The following is a 27,914-nucleotide window of genomic DNA, read 5'->3' as shown; positions in this document are numbered from 1 at the left end:
AGGGAACACAAGCAGGGCAAGTGGGAGAGGGAGAAGCAGACTCCCTGCGGAGCAGGGAGCCCGATGTGGGGCTTGATCCCAGGACCCTGGGTTCATGACCTGAGCCAAAGGCAGACGCTTAACGACTGAGCCACCCATGCGCCCCTCAGTTTTCTTTCCAATGGCTTATCTTGCTTATAAAGAGTATTTTATACTGAAGTGATTAGATTGGATGGTTGGGAGTGAGAGAGGGCACAGCTCTACTCAATTGGCCATGTAATGTTGATCAGGGCATGAGATTAACTTGCCTGAGTAGGTAAAACTATTCTAATCTAAAAGCCAATTTAATTTCCAATTAGATTCTTTTTTTTTTTTTTAAGATTTTATTTATTTGAGAGAGAGAATGAGATAAAGAGAGAGCATGAGAGGGGCAGGGTCAGAGGGAGAAGCAGACTCCCTGCTGAGCAGGGAGCCTGATGCGGGACTCGATCCCGGGACTCCAGGATCATGACCTGAGCCGAAGGCAGTTGCTTAACCAACTGAGCCACCCAGGTGCCCCTCCAATTAGATTCTTAATCAAAGATGTTCATTTTGTCTTACAGCTAAACTTCTGTCAAGAACAAATCGAATATTCGAGGTACGCTTGGCTTAGCTGCCTCGTAACAGGAAACAGGACCTTGGGGACCTATGTTAAGGTGATCCATTACCATCTGTAGGTGTGTTAATACTGTCAAATAATGACTCCGGTTGTGGGTTTTTTTTGTTTTGTTTTGTTTTTTGCCCCTGGTGTTAACATAAGCTTTGAGGGGTAGGAGAGGGCAGAGGGCTAGAGAAGAAGACAGACGTTAAAGCCAAACCCTCAGTCTGTGTCTCAGCTCCTGGCATCAGGGCTACTTCTTATGGACCAAGTGCCCAAGCCAATGGGCAGCATTCTCTGTAAGGGTCTATGGATCTAAAGATGAAAGTCTATTCTTCAACAGAGAATTCCCTAGATTTCTTTCACATACAAGGAAAGTGACCTACTGAGTTAGAAAGGGCTACCCAGTGTAGCTAGTCACAAGTTAAAAGCATGGGGAAAGTCTATGGGGAATTCTAAGTCCCTGTTGAAATGCTTGGCCATTGTGCAACTTTTGGCAACCTGTGGTGCTTCTCCGAGGGGGGGCGGGGAGGGAGTACCTGTCAGAAGAGCTTGGAATTCCTGCAGTTTAGGGTAGGGCCACATTTTTTGTTCTTTTGGTTTTTTGTTTTTATTTTTTGTTTTTCTGCAGGCATCACTGTTGCCTTGAGTGGGTCATGGTTTCCAGTTGCTGCCCTGGATGAATTAATGAATTGTAGAATTACTGTTGCTTTTCTCTTTAGTAATCGTTATGTTCTTGTGAAATTGCTGCAGTCATACCATTTTTTTTTAAATCAGTTGATTCCTCTAATTCTTGGTTATTTCTGAGTTCTTTTCCTCTAGAAAATGTAGAAATGGGTGACACTGGCCCACAGATTGTTTCATTCCCAAGTAAAGGAAGATGAGCTTTTCTGTTTCCAGCAAGATGGAATTAGTAGATACTGGGTTTGCCCTCTTTTCTGAAAAAACTAAAAATTCAGTCGAACAATTTTCAAGATGGTTGACATCAAGCAGCAAAGGATAGTGACCCCTGAGATTCAAGGAACAAATGAGGTAAGCCCTACAGTTGCCCCCGTTTCCTGCCTGGAAAACATTTCCAGACCAGCATAGGGAAGGAGAGTCCAAGTGGAGCCCAGTGATCAGTGATCTCCCTGAGTTCACAAGGCAAGGTATCAGAGAGGGGAGGAGAGGGCTGCACAGTGTGGATCTGGACTCTGGCTCTGCAGAGGGACTCTCAAGTACTAGCTAAGTACTGATCAGTGTGCACATTTGAGGAAAGTCTGTGTCTGGAGAAAAAGCAACATGAAAGGATTAGAGGCAGAATCCTCAGAGCTCTAGGGCAGAAAGTAGTGCTGGTTTCTGCCAGCCAATGTGGAAATCCTCATAATTCACCTAGCATTTGGATAGAGTACTCAGAAGGGTTTTGCCTCAGTAGCAAGGAAAAATGAGTCCTAAACAAAATGCCACTCTAATCTCATCTAACAAAGCTTAGAAGCAAGACCCAAATGAATCAGACTATTTCCATCTTAGATCCCAGAACTAAGCTCAAGAAACTTACTTCAGAACAAAAATACCCAGTACCAAACAAGATAAATTTCACGGTTTCCAGCATCCAATCAAAAATGACCAAGTATGAGGGGCGCCTGGGTGGCTCAGTCAGTGAAGCCTTGGCCTTCGGCTCGGGTCGTGGGGTCCTGGGATCCAGCCCAGCATCAGGCTTCCTGCTCAGTGGGGAGTCTGCTTCTCCCTCTGCCTCTGCCCCTCCCCCTGATCATGTGCTCTCTCTCGCTCTCTTTCTCTCGCTCATTCTGTCTCTCAAATAAATAAAATCTTCTAAAAAAATTACCAAGTATGCAAAAAGCAGAGAAATATGGTCTATAATAAGAAAAATCAAATAGCTGAAATTGATCCAGAAGTGACACAGATGATAAAATTAGTAGTCAAGAACTTTGAAGCCATGATTAAAAGTGTATTCTATATGTTTAAGAAGCTAGGAGAAAGACTGAACATGTTACATAGTGACATAGAAAAGACCCAAATCAAACTAGAGGTGAAAACTGTTAAGTCTGAGATGAGAATATCCTGGATGCTACTAAGAAGATGTTATCCACTGCAGAGGAAAGAATTAGTGAAATTGAAGATTTAGCAATAGAAATGACCCCAAATGGGGGCGCCCGGGTGGCTCATTCGTTAAGCGGCTGCCTTTGGCTCAGGTCATGGTCCCAGGGTCCTGGGATTGAGCCCCGCATCAGGCTCCAGTCTCCCTGCTCGGCGGAGAGCCTGCTTCTCCCTCTCCCTCTCTCTGCTGCTCTGCCTACTTGTGCTCTCTCTCTCTGTGTTAAACAAACAAATAAATAAAAATCTTTAAAAAAAAAAAAGAAGAAGAAGAAGAAATGACCCAAAATGAACCACACAAAGAGAGAAGACTGAAAAAGTTGGAATAGAGCATCACTCAACAGTGGGTTAACTTCAAGTAGCCTAATAATATGTGTAATGAAAGTTCCAGAAAAAGGAGAGATGGAGGGAAAAATTTGAAGGACACCAGAAATTGTATCTACATGAGTAAGTATAAAGATTTTGGAAGGGATTCTTCAAGTCTCTTTAGAAGATAACTGTTTAAAGCAAAAATAATAACCATGTTTACAGGTTTTGTAACTTATGTAGAAAAAATGTACGACAACAATAACAAAAATGTTGAGAGAGAAGAAATGAAAGTATACTGTTGTAGAGTTTATCCACTACCCCTAAAGTGGTATAACATCAATGGAAGACAGACTATGGTAGGTTAAAGATGTGAACCTCAAACCAATCACCAAAATAGTACAACAAAGAGTTACAGCTAATAAACCAACTAAGGGGATATAAAGAAATCATAAAACTGAATTCAAAAGTAGGCAGAAAAAGAGGGGGGGAAATGAACAAAAAAGAGGACAGATAGAAAACAAACAGCAAGATGGTTGATTTAAACCCAGCCATATCAATAATCACAACAAATGTAAATTATCTAATTTCTCAATTAAAATGCCAAGACTGTCAATAAATAAAAAAATATATTAAAAAACAAAAAATAAATAAAATGCCAAGATTGTCAAATTGGATAAAAAAATAAGACCCAACTATATGTTGCCTACAAGAAACCAACTTTAAATATAAGATGCAAGCAGGTTAAAAAAAAAATGGAAGGGGTGCCTGGGTGGCTCAGTCAGTTAAGCAGCTGCCTTCAGCTCAGGTCATGATCCCAGGGTCCTGGGATCGAGCCCTGCATCCGGCTCCTTGCTCAGCAGGGAGTCTGCTTCTCCTTCTGCCTCTCCCCACCCCCCTCATGTACTCGTTCTCGCTCTCTCTCTCAAAGACATAAAATACTTAAAAAAAAAAAGAAAAGAATGGAAGAAGATACCATACCAACATAAATTTTTCTGAAAAGCTGGAGTGGCTATATTTATATTAAATATGGCAGATTTCAGAGCTCAGAATATTATCAGGGAAGACACGGTCATTTCATAATATGTCAATTTATGAAGAGTACATGTGTCCTAAATGTTTTTAGACCTTATAATAGAGCTTTAAAGTATCTGAAGAAAAACCATTAGAACTGCAAGAATAGATAAATCCATAATTATAATCAGAGGTTTCAATAACCCTCTTAATAACTGATAGAAGTAAACAGAAAAATCAATAAGGCTGTAAAAGACATGAATAGCGCTTTCAACCAACTTGAACATAATCGACATTTATACAACACTCTACCCGATATCAGTAGAATATATGTTCTTTTCATGTGTACACAGATACCAAGATAGACCATATCGTGAGTCACAAAACATGTCTCAATAAAGTTGAAAGGAATCAAGTCATACAAAATATGTTCTCTGACCACAGTGGAATTAAATTAGAAGTCAGTAACAGAAAGATATCTGGAAAATCCCCAAATATTTAGAAGCTAAATAACACATTTCTAAATAACCCATGACTGGGGCGCCTGAGTGGCTCAGTCGTTAAGTGTCTGCCTTTGGCTCAGGTCATGATCCCAGGGTCCTGGGATTGAGCCCCGCATCGGGCTACCGGCTCAATGGGAAGCCTGGTTCTCCCTCTGCCACTCCCCCTGCTTGTGTTCCCTCTCTTGCTGTCTCTCTCTCTCTGTCAAATAAATAAATAAAATCTTAGAAAAAAAAAAGTCAGACGCTTAACCGACTGAGCCACCCAGGTGCCCCTAGACGTAAGAATTCTTAAAAGTTTAGCCATCCGATCCAATACTATATAAAAAGGATATGCATAATGACCAAGTAGGATTTATTCTAGCAACTCAAGGTTGGTTTAACATTTGAAAATCAATCAATACAATTCACTACATTAACAGAGTAAAAAATTAAAAAAAAACAACATATGATCATCTCGATAGATACAGAAAAGGCTTTTGATAAAATCCAGTGTTTGTTCCTGACAAACTCCGGGCAAAACAGAAGTGGAAAGGAACTTCCTTGGCCTGATAAGGAGCATCTAGGAAGATCCTACTGTTACCATCATACATAATGGTGAAAGAATGCTAGATGAGGAGCAAGGCAAGAATGGCCACTCTCACTGCTTCCGTCTATCCAACACTGCACAGGAAGATCTAGCCAATATGCCAAGGCGAGAAAAAAATAAAAGGCACCCAGATGGGCGTTTCCATGGCTCAGTCGGTTAAGCATCTGCCTTCGACTCAGGTCGTGATCTCAGGGTTCTGGGATCGTGCCCCACGTCGGGCTCCCTGTTCAGCGGGGGGCCTGCTTCTCCCTCTCCTGCCCACTTGTACTCTCTCTCGCTATCTCTGTTGCTATCTCTGTGTGTGTGTCTCTCTCTCTCAAATAAATAAATAAAATCTTTTTTAAAAAAGGCATCCAGATTAGAAAGGAAGAAATTAAACTTCATTCACAGATAACATGATCTTTTGTTTTTTTTGTAGCTGATTCTAAATTTCATATGGAAATGCAAAGGACCCGTAACAGCCAAAACAACCTCAAAGAAGGAAAAGCAAAGTTGGAGGACTTATTATAAAGCTACAGTATTTAGGGCCACATGAAATTGGTGTCAAGATAAAGAGATCAAGTTATGCAAAACAGAAAGTCCAGAAATAGATCCACACCTATATGATTGATTGTTGACAAAGGTGAAGAGGCAGTTTGGGGGAGATTTTCTGCAGGACCCAGCTTTCTGGGTTCTCAGGCTGGATTTCAGGACACCCCCTCCCCCCAGCTACAAAGAAGTACACAGGATTCAGAGTTTTCTGGGCTCCCTGGCCATCCAACCACCGGTTAGGCCAATCCCACCGCTATTTCTCACACCCATCATTCCTATAGGATCAGCAGCTTCCTGTTGGGAGCCGGGGGTTGGATTCTCTTCGTGCATTAGAAGGTGATGGAACAGGTCCATGCGGCAGAATCACTGTGGTGTGGTGCTGTCTGTCAAGAGGACAGCTGCAGAGGCCGTGCCAGCCTCCCTTCGCTAACCTTTACAGGAAGTGGCGGGCTGTTCACAGGGAAATCCCTTTGCCTCACACATAGCAACACCCGAAGTGCTGTGTTAGCGGCTCAGACCATGCTCTGCAGCGAAAGGCTGATGCCTGGTGCTCAGACCTCGCCGGCAGCCCGGCGTATTCTCTGAGGCCCCGCAGTGCAGAACTCCTCACTGATCAGAGGTTCCAGAAGAAGTCCCTAAGAGAGCTCGTTTTCCATGGCTGACAGCCAGATCTGCAGCCTCACCAAGTGATCACTGAACATCAGGGCAGGTGCCTCTGCTGGTAACTCATGATGAGGACATCAGCTGGTGGCCAACGGGGAGCACCCTGGCCGCAGCCTCTGGGTTCCCCTCTTGTCCCCACCACATCTCGGGAGGTGCCGCGTCCAGATTAGGAGGACTGGGGAAGCCCGAGTTTACACCTGCCCCCGAGGATACAGTAAAGGACCTTCTTGAAGCTCATCCTCAAGTCCAGCCACCCTACAGCACTTCCCAAAATGCTTCCTCCTTCTCCTGCCTCCTTATTCATGCACAGAAATAACATTTTATGGAAAAGAGCATTTTCCAGATAAGTGAATTTTCCAAATGAGAAAAATTTCACTCTTCAAGCACTTGGAATTTTATTATTTTAACCAGGTGGGAGGGAAGTCTTCCAAAATGAACCACATGTGGACTTCCTTGCGCAGCTCCCTAATCTGCTGGCGTATGATGACTCACTGTGAGCATGGGGACTAGGCTGTAATCCCAGGAGGCCTCTGGGTCATCTTGAGACCCATGGCCTCAGACAGAAATGCCATGAGAGTCATAGCCAGCCTTGAAAAGGAAGCACATCCTGACACATGCTACACTATGGATGAACCTTGAGGGCCTGATGCGCGGTGAAGTAAAGCAGTCACAAGAAGACAAGTTGTGATTCCACTGATAGGAGGTCCCTGGAGTCGTCACATCCAGAGACAGAAAGTAGAAAGGCATCCGCCGGGGCACTGGGGAGAGGGAAGCAGCTGTTTGGTGAGGGTAGAGTTTCCATCGTGCAAGATGACGAAGTTCCAGAGACAGAGGGTGGTGGTGGTTGCACAACGTGTATGGATGGCACAGCATTGCACGCTTAAACGTGGTTACGAAGGTCAGTTCTACGAGTATGTTATCACAAGTCACGATAGGTAATAGACCATCTACATTCTCAGCTAAGGACCCTGACGATGCTGAGTGAACCGCCGAGCCAAGGAGCCAGCGTTGATGCGGGACCATGCCCCTAAGCTCTTCGGGATCGTTTCCAACAGGAGAGGTGGTGGTGAATGTTCACTGAGCCTTAAGCACCTGGTGGGCAGAGGCCAAGCCCACACAGAGCTGGGCTGGCACAGACTGTCAGCTCGGGCAGGGGCTGGAGTGAAGCAGCCACCCCTGAAGAACGCTCAGTGCATGAACAGCCCTCTGTAGGGCGGCCTTTCTCCAGCCTCCCCCCCACCCCCCGACCGCTCGCTTACACGCCTGAGCAGGGATTAGACCAAGGCTGGCCAAAGTGCTCCTCGGTCCCTTGGCACATCCAGCATGGGGCAGAAAAAAATCTTTTTTACATCTGGTTACAAGGTCAGTAACAGCTAACACCTGTGGCCTTGGGCTAAGGGCCATGCTTGCCAGTCCCAAGTCCTCCTTCCCTGAGAGGAGAACACCATAGCCCTATCTTGCAGATGAGCAAACTGAGTCTCAGGGGCTTACCAGCATTAATAGGTCAAATTTCCCTCATACCTACTGTGTTCCCGGAAGCCGGCCATCCTCCTGGTCCTGTCTTCTGACCCTCCAGCCGGGCCCCTGCAGACTCATCGTCACAAACCACTTTCCCCTGGGGATGGTAAGCTCCAAGCCGCTGCTTCTCCAGCACCTGGCAAAGGGCCTCACACACAGGAGATGGTCAGAAGTCCATCTGTTGAAAAGGAGGTGCCAATGCATGCCACGACACAGGGGAACCCTGAAAACGCCATGCCGAGGGGAAGGAGCCAGGCACAGGCGAGCAACGTGGTGTGACTCCATTCACACGGAATGTCCCAAGTAGGGACACGGATGGAGACAGAAGGGAGATCGGTGGTGGCTTAGGGCTGGGGCGTTGGGGATGATGATACCTGACAGGCGCAGGGTTTCCCTTTGAGGTGATGCGAACATTCCAAAATTGGGGTACTGGCAGCACAACTCTGTGTATACAATAAACGCCAATGGATGGTGCACTTTACATGGGTGAGCTGTTTGACATGTGAACTCTAGCTCGATACAGCCGTGGAAACAACACTGAGATCCTCTTGTCTGACTGGCTGGATGGCACCCAGTATGCATCGGGTGAGAGTCTAAGGATCCTGAATAACCAAGGCCTGTGGTCTGGATGTTGCCATTTTGAAGGAGGGGTGTCTCTGGTCTCCCGTGGAAGCCCCAATCCGGTATGGTCATCCTCAGGCAGCCCCTTGGGCAGGGTTCACAGCTACCACGCATTGCTGGGCCCGGACGGGAGGGTGAGCTAGGTGTGCGTGTCCCAGCTTGCCGATCAGGAAACTCAGGCATGTGAGGTCAGGCAACCAGCCGACCTCACTCGCCGACCTCACTCACCAAGACAAGTGGCAGCCAAGAATAGCGCAGGGTTTCTAACTGCGTCTCACTTGCCATAAACACCCAGCGCCGCCGCCTGTCATCTGTCTGATTTAAAAAGGGACCATAAATGATGAAGCAGGGCAGTGGCCCTTAAAGCTAAATTGGGCTCAGGCCGGTAGAGGAATGAATCCATCCCGCCTTCCAGTCCACACAGACCAGTGGGGAAGGACCTGCCTGGACCCTTGTCAGCAGCTCGGGTTGGCCTCTCTGGACCCAAGCGCAGAGACACAGCTCATTCGCTCAGATGTGTTTTCTTGCATTTAATACTTTTCATCTTCCCGTGTCAGTGGGCCTGTGATGAGTCGCGTTCAGCCCCACGCCAGGGGCTTTCTGCGCAGTAGTCGCAGAAGAGCAGGGATGGGCAGTCTGGTAGAACTGGAGTGTGGAGAGGCCGGGGGTGGTGTAGCCGAAAGAGCAGTGACCCAGCAAGGTCACCAGACGGATGTTTGAAACCCGCCCAGCTCTGCAACTACCCAGCTGAGTGACCTCCAGCAGGTCCTGCAGCCCCTTCTGAGGGCCAGTTTCCTCATCTCTGAAAGTTCCCCTTCTACACTCGTATGTGCTCGGCGGTGGCAGGAAGGGCCCTCCAGCACCAGAGCGTGCACTCTGCATGTGCGTTGTTGTGGGCCTGAGTGGTGGGCTAAGGATTTGGGGTGGGTCCGTTTGGATGGTGTGTGTTCACAGTAACCCGTTGCTACCTCCAATATTTGCCCTAATCCAATGCCCAGACCCCAGCCAGGTGGGAAACAGTGTCTGTGGGGCCAGCCGGGCAGGACAAATGATAACCAAGAGAGAAATCAAGCTGGAGGTGAGAAAGCACATGTGAGCCGATAGAAATGTCCCCCGGGGCCTTAGAGTGCCTCCAGCCATGGCCTCTCTATGGTTTCCCTCTGAGCTGTCCCGCTCTTGGCCCAACAACAAGTGGGGTTTCCTCTGTGGGCTCAAGACCTCACCGACAGGGAGCCCGAGTCCAGAGGCTGGACTCTCCCCAGAAGTGACCAGAGGTAACAGTCAGGCTGTGTGCAGGGTCACAGCGTGCCTGCTTCTCTCCGGCATCGTGGGGCAGGCGGGCCTGGCCCGGCCCTGACAGCCAGCGCCCCCAGGCCCCGCTCCGGCAGGGGACCTTGCAACAGCTGGCTCGAGTCTGGTGTCTGTGTCTCATCCCGGTCTGGGACTTCTAAATTTAACCTGCTATCAGCTTGAGAGGCGGGAGGGCTTCCACTGTGACTAAATGCCACTTGGAACCCTCTTCACTCATGGCCACCCTCCTGGCGCATTCCCCTCCGGAACGTTCCCCGCCCCCCAGTGCACGCCACCATCTGCGCGTCCTCAGCCGCGTGTCGGCCCGAAGGCCCAAATGGCTGAGCAACTCTGGCTTTATCCCGATGTGATCCAGCTCGGCTTTGTCCCGCTGCTGGCTAGACCGGCACCCCTGTCGTCCACACGTGCACATGTACACACACATATGCACACACGCCCCAGGCTCTCTCACAGGCAGAGCTCGGGAGCCGATACCACAACCGAAAGCCAACCACAATAGTGAACTGTACCACCCATAAGCCATCTGGGTGGAGGGCGGCCAGCAGAGCCTGTTATGCAATTTCCTGCTTTGGTGTCTCAGACCCAGGAGACAGGATGCAGAATGCCGTTGGGTTGTTGCAATGTGGAAAACCCAGAGAAGAAACCCAATCCCCGATGCCCACAGTGAACGGGGTCCCTTGTCCTCTGTGGCAATGCGAAGAGGCTGCCGGCACCCCTGGAGGATGAGCCCGTGGTCTGCAGCCGACCGGGCAGCCCCCCCACCAAAGGGAACAGACCGGACTCACTGTGGGCATCAGGGGACTGACGGCTGCACAAAACCTTCCAGGGGCGGCGGGGGGGGCTGGGCGGGGCGGGGAGAAAGGCATTTCCTGCCCGGGAGCCCAGGATGGATGGAGCAAAGGCACAGGGCCTTCTTAACAGTCGCTGTTATTTATTGAGCACCAAACGTATGCTCTGTAGCAATACGCCAGGATTGAGGGTATGCAGTGGTAAGGGTTTGGGCTCCAGGGCCAGGGTTCAAACTCTGATCAACTCTGCCTCTTCTCAGATGCATGGCCTTGAGCAGCTTCTCAACTTCTGTCCCTCAGTTTCCTCATCTGTGAAATGGGGACCCTAAGAACACCCGGGTTGTTAACACCTGGAAACCGAGTAGACCAGCATGTGTTCACCATGTCAACTAGGAGGCAACGACTCGGAGAATCCCGACTTTCCATACAAGGTAAAGGGGGCTCAGAGGGGCTCAGTGTCTTACCCAAACTCATGCAAGTTGCCTTGACTCCATGGTCCACCTTCAGAGCCCACATCCACCTCCCATCCTTTCATAAGAAAGTGCTAATTAGAAGAAAGCGTTTACTACGAGGGCCATGACTCCACGCCACCCCCTTTCGTTGGCCGCTGACCAAGGGCAGGGCACAGAGCCATGTTCTAGACTGACACTGTCCCGGCAACCGTTTCTCCGTGTGAAGACAGGTTTGCAGGCCCGTGGGCATCTGAACACTAACTCCCCATCACATGGGTTTCTACTGTTTGCCAAAAAAACAAGCTGCCCCCAAGTCCTGCCTCCACATGGGGCACCAGCCGGGGCACTCTGGGCAGGGACTTGAGGTCCCAGGGCTGCAAACAGCAGAGGACGCGTGAACAAAGCGGCTCACCTCCAAGTATGCTCGCTCCCGTGGCCAGAACACCATCGATCCCGAAATGAACCACCATTTCAGAAACACTTCAGAAACATCCAGACCCTAGCCAGGCCTACTTTAAAATTACATTTTATTTCTCTTTGTGAATATTTGTTGGTTCTTTTTTAAAAAGGTGAATTTTACATGTTCTTCAAGAGTCTCGTGCCTTCTGGTAAGTGCATTGGTTTGTTTTCACAGTACTCTCCACGACCACGGATGGTCCTTATTGCTGGAGGAGTGTGTCCACGCCAGGGGTGGGGGACACCAGAGGGATTGGGGACCCAGGTGAAAAGCCTGGGGTCTGTGCTCCTGACAGGGAGGAGGCCCAGGGACCAGACCCAAGTGAAGCCCAGTGTCCTTGGCTGGACCTGCGGCCTCTCCGGGGTCTTTCCTGCCCCGTCTTCAGAAAGGCCAGGAGGGACAGAGAGAAAGGGGGGCCGGAGGGGCAGGGTGAGTCAGGGAGCAAGGTGAGCTGGGGCCCAGACATGCGGCAGGCTGGGGGAGGCAGCCAGAGCAGGTTTGCTCCCTCCCAGTGGGCACAGCGCTGGTCCCTGGCAAGAGACCTTGCTCACACTCAGCAGGTGCATGTTTGGGGGACTCTGCCCCCAACAGCTCAGGACCACTCCTTATTGTCCTCTCCTGCTCCCACCCCATCGCACAGTGAGCATCCCTTAGTGATGACCCAGCCCAGAACCCGAACTCCAGCTTCCTGACCCCTCGCCCAGGGCCCTTCCTCTTTTTTTTAGTGCAAGAAAGACCTGAGTGCAGAGAAGGGCCGCTCTGTTAGGAGGCCAGGTCCTGTCCACGGCAGCAGGATGCCGTCAGCCTGGCCCCTCCCTGGCCCTTCCGCAGAGGTAGAGCTGGGACCCATCGTCCCCCTCACTCAAGGCTCTCTGGCCTCTCGGGGTGACAGGGTCTCCGTACACACCAAGGGGAACAGGCAGTTTCCAGGGGGAGGTCCTGGGCCTGAAAAAGGGGTTCCCCAAGCAGCACGCAAGTGTCGGTACCACAGGCATGTTCCGGTCCAGTTGTCCCAGGATAGCTGCGGGCCCGCTGTCAGGAGCGGGGCGTGGGAGACAGACAGGACATTAAGCACCCTTGGAGTAAGTACAAGAGCAAGGTGACCCACATCCTCCCACGCTGTCACTGGGACTCCTAACAAGTGGCTCATCTGCAGCAGAAATGAATTATTTTTCTTTTCTGATGGTTTTCTGTGCTTGGGTATTATTAGTTTGAATGCAGGGCCAGGTGAAGTAGCTGTGGGGGTTGGCAAGCTTGAGGAAGGGGGCTTCCGTGGGGTGTCCCCCATAGCTCCTGCAAGCAGCCTTCAAGGCAGACATTACTAAGAAAGCTTGGGGTCGCTCAGGACCATCCTCGGGCTCTGGAGGGCCCTGGACCCGAGGGATGGTGGCCCTCCACACTGGCCACACTGGCCCGACCAGCCTCCAGAGCAGCCCCAATGCCTGTCAACCATGGCCCCATGTCACCCCCACCAGCCAGAGGCCCTGGTTTGCTTCCTTGAGGATAAGCAGCAGAGGGCGTCTGCTGATGGCCTCCCCGGCCTCCCCAGATCCAGGACCGCCTATCCTTGGGTGCCCCCCTGGCAGCTTGCCTCCCACCTCCAACACTGGCGCCCAGAGCCGTCTGCAGCTTCTCCCAGAGCACCTGGCGCGGGGTGGGGGACATCTCCTGAGAAGGAGCCAGGAGGGAGGTTGCCTGCCTCTCTTACCTTGGAACTAAATCTGGCTCAAGGTGGCTGGCCCTCCAGGCTTTTGGGGCCAGTGTGGACAGAAAAGGGAAAGACGCACGATAGTGAGATATGCCTGTGGAGCTACCTGTGGCTGGGTGCTGAGGACTGAGATGGCGAGAATCCCAGGGCTTAGCCCTCCCTCTCTCCTCCCAGATCCGCCCCAGGCAAGGTAAGGCTGCCAGAAGAGAGAGGAGAGGAGCGGCGGCCGGCCCCAGCAGATCCACCCCGTGGGAGCGCATAGGTACCTTCTCCGCAGGTATGGGGAAGGGGGAGAGAAGGGGCTCTTTAGGTGGTCGGTCTGGTTTCTGGTTTTGTTTCTGCTGAAACGAAAGAATGAGCAGCTGGTTTTAGGTCTCAATCTGTCCCCCTGCCCCTCTCTCAAGACAGCCGGGAAGAGGGCTCAGGTGCCCCTCTCTCCTCCCTGGCCCTGCCCCCCCACCTCACCTCTAGCAGAAGATGAACAGTCCGGTAGAAAAGAGATCCTGCTTTCTTTGTCTGTTTTGGGCTTTTTCCTTTAAATTCAGCTTAAGGCAAAAGTTTGGCAAAGCGAGTCTACGTAAGGCCGCGTGAGGGAGGACGAGGGGAGCTGCCATGGGGGGCCGCCACTCACAAATCAGTAGCAGCTGCCAGTCAGGGTCATAACCAGCCCCGCCTCCTCCCGCCCAGAACCTCTTAAAGAGGTGTTTAAAAAAAAAAAAGAAGAAGAAGAACTGAAAAAGCAGTTGTTTCGGGGAGTCTTGCAAGTGAATGACTGGAATTGCCAGAAAAGGAGACCCAAGGTGAAGGGGGGACGTGGGGTTGGGTGTCCCGGCCGGGCCTCCCCCTCCCCGAAAGGAAGCAGGCGCCAAGAGGGCTGGGGGAGGCCATCCCGGGGCATTTGCACAGTGAGATCCGCCCGCTCGAGAAGGTAGAGTGGTTGTATTTTGCTGAATGACTGAAGAGTCCGTGTGGGTGTTGTTGGGGCAGTGTTATTATTTGAGTCCAGCCTAGCAGGGCACGCTGGCTGTTACCGGTGCTTGGGTGGGATCACCACCAGCGGCTGCCCATACTTGGGCCGCCACATGAGGACCTGAGCGTCGTTGGCGTTGGGCTTGACCAGGGCGCTGGGCGGTATCGGCTCGTTCTTGCTCAGGATTTTGGGCTGGTCCTGGGCGATGGGCTCCCGCAGCCTGGCGCGCTGGCCCAGGGGCCGGTTGGGGTTCACCTCGATGCTGAGCTGCATCCGCCAGTGCAGCGTCTGCAAAATGATCATGTCATTGGTCGAGGTGTTGGTGGCCACCAGCCACGTGGTGAAGCTCTGGTCCCGGTAGATGTTGGTCAGCTTGGCCACATTGCTCTCACTGACGGGCACGGCCCACGTGACGCTGGGATAGAAGTTGTCGTTCATGCTGATGATGAACTTGGAGTCTCTCTTGGTGGGACCCACAATAGTGCACGTCTCTGTGGTGTTGCCATACCAGGGGTAGTTCACCCCGTCTGAGTCACTGATGGCCTCGATCTTGCCCTCCTGGAGGTCCGGGAGCTCCCAGCTGGACCTGAGGACAGGAAGGCCAGTTTACTCAATCAGCCACTCACAAGGCTGCGTTCCCCCCGCTCTGGGGGTGGGGGGGGGAGGGGCAGACAATACACAGACATCCACCGTCCCATCTGGGTTCCCCCAGACACAGCCCCCTTCAAAGCCACATCCTGTTCTGCATCATCTCATACCAGTCATCACTACTGTTACTATAATAATAGCTCTTGGACGGAAGAGGACACCAGCCTGTCTCCCATGTGGCTGGGGGCACAGCGGCATCCAGGGAGCCCCCCCCGCCTTGGACACTCATCAACAATCGTGTCCATCCCACCAGACAGATAAAGACAGTGAAGCCGGGGCCGGGGGAGCTCTTCCAGGCAGCCTGACTTCATCCAGTGCTGTTTCCACCTGAGCACCCGTAATACCAAAGCTCAGGACGCTCTGCACCCAGAATTCTGCACAACAGGGTAAACCAGCAGTGCCCTCCAGGATATAGTACTTTACAGGATGCACTCCTGTTCACAGCAGCATCATTCACAATGGCCAAGCGATGGAAGAAACCCACGTGTCCATTGGCAGGAGAATTGATAAACAAAATGCAGTCTATCCACACAATGGGAATATTATTCAGCCTTAAAAAGGAAGGAACTGTTGCAATATACTACAACATGGATAAACCCTGAAGACATCATGCTGAGTAAAATAAGTCAGACACAAAAGGATAAATGCTATATGATTCCACGTATAGGAGGTTCCTAGTGTGGTCAAATTCATAGAAACAGAAAGTAGAACTTGCCGGGGGAGGGGGAAGATGGGGAGTCAGTGTTTCACGGGTGCAGAGTTCCAGGCGGAGAAGATGGACAAGTTCTGGAAACAGATGCACAACGATGTGGAGGTACTTAATGCCACCGAACTCAAAAACGGTGAAAATGGTCAATTTCGTTAAGCGTATCTTATCACTATAAAAAGATGCACTCCTCTACCCAAATGCATCATTTGATGTTAGCAGTTAGCAAATCTGGGGACACTCTGGGAGGGATGACTAGGAATGCGATGTTGCTAATTTTCCTGTTCATTTCCTTTCTGTTCTGTGTTTATTCCATTGAAAAAGTCACAAATTAGGGTAACACCTGCCTACTAGGCCACCTCCTGCCTGGGGCCCTGAGCTCATCAAAGTCCCAGGGAACTGGGGCAACAGCTCAGACAGCCTCCCATTTTTGAAGTGCCCACCAGTCCCCGAGAGCCACCAGGCCACAGCAGCCACGGGTGGGTGGTAGCAGGATGAGCCTGCTGATCCGGCTCCCCTCGCAGGTGGGTACCTTGGACCAGAGAAGGAGTTTAGGGTCCCTGTCCTGGATTTATTAGAAGCCCATGCCTTTGCCCACCTGTGCCCGGGCACCCGGAAGGCACCCGCTCTGTCCTCTCACGGTGGCTACACCAACTTGCAAAGGTTTTTATCAAAGGCAGAAAATAGGGCACCTGCACAGCTCAGTCAGTTAAGTATCTGACTCTTGACCTCAGGTTAGGTCTTGATCTCAGGGTCATGAGTTCAAGCCCCAAGCTGGGCTCCACGTGGAGCCTACTTAAAAAGAATAATAATAATAGTAATAATAATAAAAAGGCAGAAAGTAAACTTGCAAAAGGAACTTTGCTCTTCCACGGCCCCCTTTCACTGCCTAAGAGCCAGCTTGTTTTTTGTTTGTTTTTTTTTTAAAGATTTTATTTATTTATTCATGAGAGACAGAGAGAGAGAGAGAGAGAGGCAGAGGGAGAAGCAGGCTCCCAAGGAGCAGGGAGCCCGATGCGGGACTCGATCCCAGGACCCTGGGATCATGACCTGAGCCGAAGGCAGACGCTTAACCATCTGAGCCACCCAGGCGCCCAAGAGCCAGCTTGTTTTGAGGGAGTGGGACTCAGCACTAGAATGGCCCCTCTCTCCCAGCCTCAGGTTTGCTTCCCTTCCCCAGCCCCCAAATGCCTGAGCCTTGGATCAGTCACAGACAGGTGACGGTCCCCATGAGCTGGCAGACAGCCGTGTCTCATGTGGGATATTACTCAGAACCAGGTCCCAGGGCATCTGCCTTCAAATCATCACAGGCCAGCACGGGCTGCCTCTGCTCCCTGGGGTCCCAGTCCCTGCCCCTCCCCCTGGTCAAGGAGGTGGGAAGGAACTCGGGTAAGGGCACAACTTCCGGGGGACACAGACCAGCCTGGATCCAGCCCCAGTCCAGCTACTGATTGAGTCACAAATCTCCAATCCTCTGTTTTCTCATCAGTTAACTGTGGATAATTCTACCCACCTCGCAAGGTTGTTGTGATGATTAAATTCGTTAATATAGGGCGCCTGGGTGGCTCAGTTGGTTAGGCGACTGCCTTCGGCTCAGGTCATGATCCCACGGTCCTGGGATCGAGTCCCGCATCGGGCTCCCTGCTCTGCAGGGAGCCTGCTTCTCCCTCTCCCACTCCCCCTGCTTGTGTTCCCTCTCTCGCTGTGTCTCTCTCTGTCAAATAAATAAATAAAATCTTTTTAAAAAAAAATTCGTTAATATAAATGGCAATACATGGAAGCTCCCGGAAACCAACTGAGGGAGGCATTTAGAGGTATGCCGGCCCTGGCTGACCTGAAGCTTTTTTGACCCCAGTTACAGTTTTTGGACGATACATGCTTGGAAGGGAGTGGATTGCATACAGTCACTGCCTCCTCTAAGATTCCCTGTTTGCTCTGGAATGACCTTGGACTTCAAGGCAGACCCTCAGTCCTTTGCTCCACGGCATGGAGGGGTGAGCTGGGACCCAAGCCCTGCACACACTCAAACTTCTCCTTTCTGCCCAGCAGAGATACTGTAGGTAGGCTCTGGTACACAGAGGCCACTGAAAGGGGTGAGCTAGCCTCCCAGGACCGCACACGGACACAAGTGCTCGGCCAATGGGTCGATTGGGAGTAGAGGCATTTTGTGGGTAAGTGCAGATGCGCCTGTGTCCACCTTCGCACACGCGAGCAGAAGACACTGGTCTCCCTTGTGTCTACCCCCTTGGGGTATTCACTGGCTTCTGCTGGTCTTCAGGGCATGACCAACTAAAGAACTTGTGGGACCCAGTGCAAAGCAAAAACTCAAGATCACCTGTTCAAAAATGAAGAATTTCAACATGGCAACAGCAGAGCACTGAACCATGCGAGGGGCCCTCCAGAGCGTGGGCCCAGTGCGACCCTGCAGTCTGCACACCCAGGAAGCCGCCCTGCTGCCACAGGCCGCCTGTCACACTCCTGCCTTTGTCCTCTTAAGTGTGAGAATCCAAAGGACAGCAGGCCAGTCCAGGCTTGAAGCTGGACTTCAGAATGCTCTGGGATCCCCTCGCATCACGTCTGAATCAGACTCCTCAGCCTCCCTCACACCCCTTTTCCCGTGGCAGTCCCCATCCATCATCCAGTCACCAAACGTTTGCAGAGCACCCGACATCAGTGTTTGCAGAGCACCTGCACCCTCTGGGCACCTGGCACCATTCCTGACTCTCCTTCTCACCTCTAGATGCCCCCCTTCTCTTTGCCTTCACCCCGGCCAGGACCTCTGCCCAGGTCTCCCACCCTCTACTCCTGCCTCCTTCAATATTCCCCAGAAGCCCAAGTGATCTTTTAAAAACGCCAATCTGTTCCCAGCACCCCTGCCTCCAACGCTGTTAAACCTGCCATGACGACTCCTCATGGCCCTTGAAGCCGATGCAATCGAAGCTCAGGACCCCTCATGCTGGGGTGCACACACATACACACCCTCCCAGGCTCCAGACCCACCGGCCACTGTCAGTCCCTCTACTGGGCCGCGCCCCTCCTCTTCCTGTGCCAGCTCAGGGCTGCTCACGCCTCAGCCCCGGAGCCCCCCAGGAAGCCCCCCTGACCCCACCCCGTATCCGACGCCCCTCCGTCCTCCTGCTGCTGCTTCCGGGCACAGCAGGGGGTGGCATCGCTATCATGGCATCGTTCGCTGACGATCGCTAGAGGGCAGGAGCCGGGCCTCCAGGATTTGCCCTGCTGCCGGGCCTGGCCTGGATCAGGCAAAATGAGCGCCGGAGGCCTGGGTCAGGGACAGTGGGCGGCCTGCCCAGCCTGTCCTTCAGGGCCTGGGCCCCTGAGGGGGTCTCCTCAATGAGGCTAGAGCGCCCCAAGCTGCTCCTGTTGGTGCGCTGTCTCACCTTCAGCCGCTGCCCCTCAAACAGCCCCCCCCAGCACGCGGCGGCCCCACGACACCAGTAGCAGCGCTCGTCCCCCAAGCACATCGGGTGTGCCGGGTTCCCCGTATATACACGTCCGCGCAGCGCTTCTCCTCAACTACCCCGGGGCCAAGACTGGGGCGCCTTGGATGGCAGAGGCGCGGAGACAGCAGAGGCCTGGCTCAAGGTGCCTCAACCACAAGGTGGCCGGGCCAGGACCCACAGCGGCCAACAGACCCTCACTCAACACGTGCACATGCGTGCGTATACACATATGCGGGCATACACGCACACGCGTACACACACAGGCCTGCCCAACACTGCACATACCCACACACCCACACACGCGCGTGGGCATTCATGCGAGCTCTGAGCACCATGACTGGCCGAGGACGTAAGTCTGCAGGGGTTATAGAAGGGCCTTCCCTGGGGCCTCCTGGTGGCTCAGTCAGTTAAGCATCTGACCCTTGGTTTCAGCTCAGGTCGTGATCTCAGGGTCCTGGGATTGAGCCCCGTGTCAGGCTCTGCGCTCAGCAGGGAGTCTGTTTGGGATTCTCTCTCCCTCTCCCTTTGCTCCCCTCCACCCCTCATGTATGAGTTCTCTCTCTCTCTCAAATAAATAAATCTTTAAAAAAAGAAAGAAAGGAAGGAAGGAAAAGAAAAGCCTTCCCTGGAGACTGAGGACGGGTGGAGGCTGTGCTGAGGGGCTAGGAAGCATCACCCAGGACTGGCCCAGGGCAAAGGCCTCTCAGTGGAAGGTGGAGGAACCCAGGGATGCCCAGGGCAGCACCTTGGGAGGGAAGGTGGGACCTGCTCCTTGTGTGACCGTGGAAGACAGAAGCCCAACCCTCTCCGTGGCTCTAGGAAGAGCCCTGGTCCGTGCCGGGCAGGGGCAGTGAGCCTGGGCCGGGGTTCTCTCCCCAGCATGGACGGCCCCTCGCACCCCTGGGGCTCCCCGCCTCTCCCAGGGCTCTGACTGCATTTTGAGTTCTGGACCCCAGAGCCGGACTGGCTCAGCCCACCAAGCCTCAGAGCAGAGTTTCCAAGCTTTACATCTCTGTTCATTTTGATCTGTCTACATATCTCCTGTATTATTATTCACTTAAATTTTTTTCTTAAAATCAATCATTTTTAATTTTTTTAATTTTTATTTTTTTAAAGACTTTCTTTTTTGACAGAGAGAGAGAGACAGCAAGAGAGGGAACACAAGCAGGGGGAGTGGGAGAGGGAGAAGCAGGCTTCCCACAGAGCAGAGAGCCCGATGTGGGGCTCGATCCCAGGACCCCGGGACCATGACTTGAGCCGAAGGCAGACGCTTAATGACTGAGCCACCCAGGTGCCCCAAATCAATCGTTTTTTAAAAACTACATTCAGTTTTTCCTAAGAAACACACTGAAATAACATGTTGGGTAAGCCAGATGTATTTTTTTCCCTGACATACATTAAAATAAATATGCTGCTTTAAATTCAAATTATACTTAGGCTTAACCAAGATCACTTAAATATTATTTCACATCCCACAACTGATGCCTGTCAGATGCTCTGAGTAACTTGCTTACAGACAAGCATTTGAGGCTTGAGGACAAAGAGGGCCGCCCACACCAAGGTTTTTCTGCCCATGCTGGTCTCGGGGCCTCAGATGGGTCACATGGGCACTGAGGTCTTATCTTCCCCCACCCTCAGTTTTATACATTTCATGGTTTGTACAATTTGCAAAGAGTTTAAATTCAGTAAAAGTTTGTAACCAGGAGCCCAGTTTCCCGACTTCTGCCCCATGAGGCCACCCACAGGGCTGGCCCCTTCCCACCAGGTGCCTGCTCTCCGAGGGAGGGTCTGGGGGTGTCCCCCCTCCCTGCCTGCTCCCAGGGTTTCCCCCAAACAAAAACCCCACTCCTTCCGGGGCCCGTCCCCTTCTTTGTCCAGGCCACAGCCCCGGGCCCCCCGGAAAGAACCAAAAATAGTGCCTAATTTGAATTTTTAGTTATAAAAGCTATGCTTTATAAAAGCTGTGCTTTACTTTTTTTTTTTTTTAAGATTTTATTTATTTATTGACAGAGAGAGACACAGCAAGAGAGGGAACACAGGCAGGGGGAGTGGGAGAGGGAGAAGCAGGCCTCCCGCTGAGCAGGGAGCCTGACATGGGGCTCGATCCCAGGACCCTGAGATCATGACCTGAGCCGGAGGCAGACACTTAACGACTGAGCCACCCAGGTGCCCCAAAAGGGGGGCTTTTTTTTAAAAAAAAAAAAAAAAAAAAAAAGTAGAGAAAAGTATAAAGTGAGAAACAAAAGCCGCATCTTCCATGCCTTCCCCCACCTCGCTGAGGTTACTCACCACATTACACTTTGGTAAACATCCTTCTAGACCTTTCTCTGCACAGACACGCAGTACATGTTCCCACTCACAGTGTTTTCTTTTTAACAAAACTGGGTTCCTACCCTACCTATTTTACAACTTCATAACAAAATGCAACACGAGGATCATTCTCTCCCGAGGCTGCACCTCTGGGTCTGCCTGGTCGGTAGTGACGGCCTCCGCATCTCTCGCACCGGACACAGACCGTAATCCCCCGCCCCACTGATGGGCGCCCGACCTGCTCCCGGCGCTTTGCAGTTATGAACAGCGCTGGAGTTTCCAACCTCATACCTACATCCTTACGCCCTGGCTCTTCCGTTCATGCATTAGGCAATTTTTTTTTTTTTTCTCCTCTTTTTTTTTGGTCAGGAGGTTTTTTTCGTCCGCCTACTCTATGTCAGGCACTGGGCCAGGTGCTCCAATCCAAGTCTCTGTAAGACAAACTCCACAAGCAGAACAGCACTGAAGGGCATGGCTGTTTGAAATTGTCATAGATCCAGCCAAACTCACCTTCTAGAAGCTGTCTACATCGTGCCCCCTCCAATCGCGGGTGAGGCTGGCCACTTCCCCCCACCCCCACCCGGGGCATTAGTGATCAGTTTCATTTCTGCCCAGATCTGGTCAGCGAACAACAGAGGATCTCAGGATTTAATCGTTATTTCCCTGATCACTGCGGCGGTCGGGTCCCTCCTTGCACGTCTCCGCGCGCAGCCAGCTTTTGTTTGCGGCACTGGGCACTCGGAAGGTGAAGGCTGGAGCCATCGCTTGGCTAGGGCCGGTCCATGGGGAGCTCTCTTTGGGCCGGGCAGTCCTCCCCGCCAACTTCCTCCCACCCCAAAGCCTGGAAACAAGGACTTCCCTCTCCCACCCACGCCGCCCTCGCCTCTGCCAGGGCCCAGCAGATGGGGGAGGCCGCCTTCCGGTCCCAGAGAGGAAGCTTCGTCCTCGATTGTTCTGTGCGGGCCCGCGCAGCAGGAAGAGGCCACGTGGTCCCCGACCAGAGCAGAGCAAGCCCCCTTGGGCAAGTGGCCTCAGGTCTCAGAGGTGGCTTCCCCAGCATAAAATGAGGACCCCATGAGGCCCTGGAGACACAAGGGAGGAAGGGGAGCCGGGCAGCTGTGCACATCCCTCCGCCTGAAGCCTCAGTCCCTCCACCCCTGCCTGGCCCCTGCCCACCAGCCTCCCACGGCCCTGACGGCAGGTGTCACCACACTTCTGGCTGGAAAGACCCTTCCTTGCAGGTCTCCTCACTCACGGCTCTCATGCTGTAGGCGGCCCTGCGAAACCCAGCCCAGCAGAGAGCACAGCACTGCCACAGTCATCTTTCTGCTGACCCCACCAGGCATTGCAGGATTAACGACGAACCCGCGGTATTGACGGGGCCATGGATCGAGTGCGTGGAATGCACCGGGCACCGTGCCGAGCTCTTATCGCGCCTCATGTCGTTTAGTCCTCACAACCACCCAGGGAAGGAAAGGACCGTTCTCCCCATGTCATAGATGGGAACAGAGAGGCCCAGAAGGGTTAAGAGACTGGCCTCAAGTTGGCAGCTCCAGTGTGGGGCGGGAGCTGGGATCCACACCTGGCTGGACTAGGGCGTGGGGAGTTGCACCGTCCACCCACAGAGACCCTCTCTCTTAAGCTCTTCTCTCCCCTCCACCCCCAACCAGCCCTGGCCTTGGCCTCAGCCATGCCCCAGCCTCCCTGGGGGCCCCAGAGGAGGGCAAGCTAGGGACAACATGAAGCGCCTCCCACACAGGCTAGAAATTGTGACTTGTCACTTCGAAGGCTATGCCAGCTGAGAGGTGGCGGTTGAGGAATCGTGGAGGATGGGGTTGTGGAGGCAGGTGTCTCCAACAGTTTGGAGGGGGGGTGGCTCTTAAAGCAATGTGGGTTGGTCGAAAACCAGATAGAATCCTGTGAAGCTGGCATGGAGAGACTCACCATGTTGCAGGTCTCCTCTGGAGGAGTCGGGGCATTACTGAGGTGGCGTGCACCATGGTTCCGTTTCAAACAGTTCAAACCAGGATGTCATGCTAGAAAGTTCTCCCGGATTAGAGATTAATTTTAAGCAGGGATAATGTGCAGGGGTATTATGGGTTTCAGTTAAGTGTTTGGAATTAATATTTTGAATGCAAGCCCGTTTGTAAAGGAGAGAAGCCCTAACCTTAACCCCTGCCACCTAGCTGCCCTCTGCCCAGGCCACGAAGGCCCAGGGCGTGGGTTTCATTTTAATTATTCCAATTGTGAGGGTCTTGTCCAGTGGTTCTCAGTCAGGGGCGACTCTGCACCCCTCCCGGGGACATCGGGCCATATCTGGAGACAGTTTGGTGGTGCAGGCGGGGGCAGAATGCTCCTGGCACCAAGTGGGCAGAGTCTAGGGATGCTGCTCCCCTATCCCACGGTGCACGGGACAGGGGCAGCTGGGGCCTGCCCCGTGGTCTCTGCTCAGTCCCACCTGAACACCCCTCGCTTTCTGTCATGTCGCGGGGTCAAAAAGACGAAAAGCATCATTTGGCTTTGGGAGGATCACACCTAAAATGCTTCCATTTACACTCAAGAAGGAGCAGACATCGGGCTTTCTCCAAACGAGCCCTTCGCATTTCCAGAGGGCGCTGGTCGAATACAGAGCTCTGCCCACAGCTCAGAGGAGCCACGCTCTCTGGTAATTCCACTTTTTAATACAATTTGGCCGATGAGTACTAAGTGGAGTTGCTTCCAACTCAGCGGCGTGGCCACAGGGTGGTCACCTAGAACTGTTCCCTCACTGGGCCCTCAAAGCCACCTGCGGGGACTTCTTTCCCTATGCCCCCTGACAGCTGACACAAGGCACCAGGTGACCGGCCAGGGCCCCAGAGCCAGGGTGGTCGGCTGTTCTGCCCCCGGGCTGAGCCCAGGAGGGGTCACTGCACACGGCCCACCCCCCTGCCAGGGAGCCTCAGGCTCTGCCCTCCACCTGGGGCTCCTCCTGCCCCAGCTGAGGGCCCCAGGAAGAATGGGTGTAGGGGACACAGGGCCCCCCCAAGGGAGGGGGAGGAAACAAAGGGAAGCAAATGGAGAGCAAAGAAAACGGCCTTCAACCTCTGAAAACGCAAATCATCCATGACTTGCACTATTTTTAAATTTTTTAAAAGGCAGGGAGTGGGCGCTGTGTAAAAGACGGAGACCCGGGCTCTGGAGAAACTTCGGGACCAGAAGTTTGCATGTATCCGAATTCTGCAGTCTCGGCCACGGTCCTCAGCTCCTCGCAGACACCAGGGCTCAAGCCCCTGGCTGAGAGAAGGATGGTCACGGTAACAACATCAAAGACAACAACCCTGGGCCTGGCGCAGTGCCGACCTCTTGACAAATGTCACCTCCCATAATTCTCGCAGTGAGCCAGGAGGCAAGGGCTGTGACTGGCCCTGTCTGCGGACAAGGAAACCGAGGGCCAGAGTGGCTAAGGTCATACCCTGGAAAGTGGCAGAGCCTGGACTCTGGCCTGGGTCCGCTCGACTTCGACCTAGGTGTGCACCGGACACCCCTAACCGGGAAGCAAGGACTGGCGCGGAAAGGGAAAGTCATCTCGGGTCTCAGGCCTCAGGCCTGCCTCCAGCCATAGTGCCTGAAAGGACACAGAGCCACCGCAGGGAGGCTTCCAGCCCCGGGGCACAGACGGGGAAGCAGAGGCCCCAGCCGGGCCTGCCTCTCCCCACAGCACGCCACCGTGTCTGTCTCAGCTCAGCGCCCCTGGTTCTCCCCCACTTCCTTCCTCCTGGCGCTCCTATCTTTCCATGTTCTGCGAGACCCTCTGCTTTTCCCTCCACTTCCAGGGAAGAAGACAGGCTTCGCCTAAAACCCCTAGAAAAACCTTTGTGTCTTGTCAATTATCCCGGATCCTTTACAAAGTCCCAAAAGGCTTCTGGCTTAAGGCTTCCTAGGAGAGTCCACACCGAATAATTAAGAATCATGTTTTCCTTCTTGCCATGGAAAGTCGCCCCCACCTGGGTTAACAGCCACTTTTGAGAATCAAAAGCCTTCTGGGTATAGACATCAGGTTGACAGAGGGACAGGCCACCCACGCACCTCCGTGGGGTGATCCTGGTTACACCCCCCTTTTACGCTTTACCACCTTCCTCTTGTTTCCCTTACAACTTCAAAGGCGCCCCTGGAATGGTTAAGTGGAGAAGCGACAAGATCCAGTGTCCTGCCACCCTCCATCCCCTCCTCAGCCCCTCTAATTTCGGGGGCGGGGGCAGGATGTTCTGAAATCAGCGAAAAGGTCCAACTCCCGGGGAACCCCCTGCTCCGCTCCTCACTTGCAGAACCGGGAAGCAGGGTGCACAGGGTGGGAGGCTGCCCTCAGGGCCTGCCTAGCTCCCTCCAAGGGACCTCGTGCTCCGAAAGAGCTCTTTTCACCACCCTATCTTAGGGCGGCCCTGAAAGCGAAGTTGCTTTCCTTTCTATCGCTACTCTTTCCAGACCGGGGATGACCATCTCTGGGGCCAGAGAACATAGCAGGAAAGAAAACACAGGCCCCCCGTGTCCTGCACCAAGACGGGCATTGTCCTGGGAACATTCTGGAGACCAGGCTGGAGAGAAGAGGCCAGTGGGCTCCTCTCAGCTGTTAGGGCCCCTCTGGAGCCTTCTGGACACTGACACTGGATGTCTACATGCAGCGGCCTTCTGCCTTGGAGAGAGAAACACGCTACTCCGTGAAACAAACCAGGTCTCTAAAACTAGCGATCCTCTCTAACAAAACACCGTAGGAACAGCAAAGCATTCCCCCAGGTCCTCATGTGCCGCAGACACGAGTTCAAGCCCAGCACAAAGCACTGTACAAATAACCATGGAGGCATCCGAGGGCCCCATTCTCCTCCTGAGTATCGGCCACGGGTGCCTCCCAGGGAGGCCCGAGCCTGGGGGGGCCGAGTCTCAGCCTCTCTAATGGCCCCAGGACAGCACGCTTGTCAAATTTGCCAAAGAGGCACGTGGTGGAACGCGCCTCTACATTCTCGGCCTCTTGCAGGGAAGGACACAGGAACCCCAGGGGCTAGTGACAGAGGGAGGGAAGGTCCCAGAGCCATGACCCCAATCTGAATCAACAGGCAAACCCTTGAGATCACCTGGCCAAGAAGAAGTACTCAGAGGCCACTTCCATACCTGCCTAAAGCTTCCCCTCTGGCCCCCAGCCCCCACCCCAGGCCCCCAAGCCCCCCACCCTGAGCAGCCCCCCTAACACTTGCGGGGGGCAGTACTCACATGCCCTGCTCCCCATACTGGTTGTAGAACTCCATATGGCTGCAGGCCTGAATCCAGCCGACGATCCAGGTCTCTTTCTTGGGGATGGGTGGCATGACCACCTGGGCCGAGGCTCGGAAGTGGGGTGTCCGGTAGCGGAGCACCACGCTGGAGGACTCATCGATGCTGGTGGGGATGGGGTCGATAGAGGCTTTCACATCAATCACCGTGATACCTTCCCGGAAGACTCTGGCTTTGCCCCCGATGCTCTGAATACAGCCCATGGCACACAGGACCGCTCTGATCTCCAGGGAAGGCCAGCAGTCCCAGAGGAGACTGGGCATTGAAAGGATGGAGGCTGCCAGACCCAGTGCAGACAGTACTGCTCTCCAATCTCAAATCTCAAGACCGATATCCATAGGATAGAAAATTCACTGAGTACAGGGGGTTTGCATATCACTATCTCAGGCCTGTTTATAAATAAGGATTTTGCTGCATTTCAAGAGCCCTGGGTTCTCTCTTCTTCTGCTAGCAGTGGACAAAAATCACCGATATTCTTTGGGTTAAAAGAAGGAAAGTTTGGAGGTTAATGGATAATCATGTTGTTCAGACATCCAGCCCTTCCGTGCCTCCCACGCGGGGAACGCAGCTCGGAGACGCTTCTGAAGTCCTAGGGCGAAGAAGGCGAAGGCCGGCAGACACATAAATGTGGAAGGCTCGTCCCCTGCGCGGCGCCGCCACCCTCGCTGCCAAGTCCGACTTCCTGCCCTTCTGCCTTCCGCACGCGCTCGCTCGGGGCACACGCACCGGCCCCTCGCCCAACGGGGCCCAATCAATGGAAGAGCAGTTTCTGTTCGAGCGCGGAGGCCGGGGCGCCCTCGGGGGCGAGCGCCGACCCGCGGCTTCCAGGAGGCGAGCGCCGGGCTCCGGCCGCCCGCGGGGTCCCGGAGGGGCGCGGCGCGGCGCGGGTCCCCGTCGGCGCCCACTCGCGGGCGCGGGCCGACGCCCCCACGCGGGCGCGCCGCGTCCCCCCGCCGCTGTCGCTGTCGCCGCCCGCCGCCGCGCGGGGCTCCGGGGTTGCTCTTGGGCCGCCGCCTGGCTCGCCGCGGCCGCCGAGGACCTGGTCGGGGGGTGGAAGGGACAGGGCGTCAGGCCCGCCTCAAAGTTGAGCCGAACTTTGCTGCGGGGGGGCGCGCGAGGCGGCGACGCGTGTGCGCGGGGCGCGGGCTGCGGAGCTGACGGCGCAGCTCTGGGCGGTCTCCCCGGAGGCGGCGGCCCCCCCAACCCGCCCGCCCCGTCAGCGGCGGCTGCACGACCGCGCGCACCAGCGAATAATCGCCGCCCGTGACATCTCCGCTGACACCCTCCCGACCCGGGCGTGGCGTGGGTTGGGGGGAGCGACCGGCTGGCACTGCAGTGGGCCGCGTGGAC

At 53.5% G+C, this 27,914-nt stretch overlaps 1 protein-coding gene and 1 long non-coding RNA gene across 3 annotated transcripts; one reads left to right on the top strand and one right to left on the bottom strand.

Moving 5' to 3' along the window:
- The first annotated feature begins 1,184 nt into the window (after positions 1-1,184).
- LOC118017575 lies at positions 1,185-13,383 on the top strand. Its single transcript, XR_004681188.1, has 4 exons — positions 1,185-1,648; positions 5,538-8,514; positions 10,812-10,982; positions 13,343-13,383. It is a non-coding gene; the product is annotated as an uncharacterized LOC118017575 (long non-coding RNA).
- On the bottom strand, positions 12,192-27,441 carry FAM78A (family with sequence similarity 78 member A). Of its 2 annotated transcripts, XR_004681187.1 has the most exons (3): positions 26,505-27,441; positions 13,634-14,724; positions 12,192-13,506 (listed from the first exon to the last, which is right to left on the bottom strand). XR_004681187.1 is itself a non-coding variant. In XM_035015596.1 (2 exons), exons 1-2 carry the CDS (start codon positions 26,825-26,827, stop codon positions 14,196-14,198), a joined length of 852 nt encoding a protein of 283 aa, XP_034871487.1. In that variant the 5' UTR covers positions 26,828-27,441; the 3' UTR covers positions 12,192-14,195. The 2 variants fall into 2 exon arrangements, 1 of the variants encoding a protein (XP_034871487.1); XM_035015596.1 differs by having other exon boundaries at positions 12,192-14,724.
- Positions 27,442-27,914: the final 473 nt, after the last annotated feature.

This window comes from Mirounga leonina, unplaced genomic scaffold (assembly GCF_011800145.1).
Source record: "Mirounga leonina isolate KUSES-001 unplaced genomic scaffold, KU_Mleo_1.0 Mir_170, whole genome shotgun sequence".
NCBI classification, from domain to species: Eukaryota; Metazoa; Chordata; class Mammalia; order Carnivora; family Phocidae; genus Mirounga; species Mirounga leonina.
This window is presented reverse-complemented; position numbering and strand designations above follow the sequence as displayed.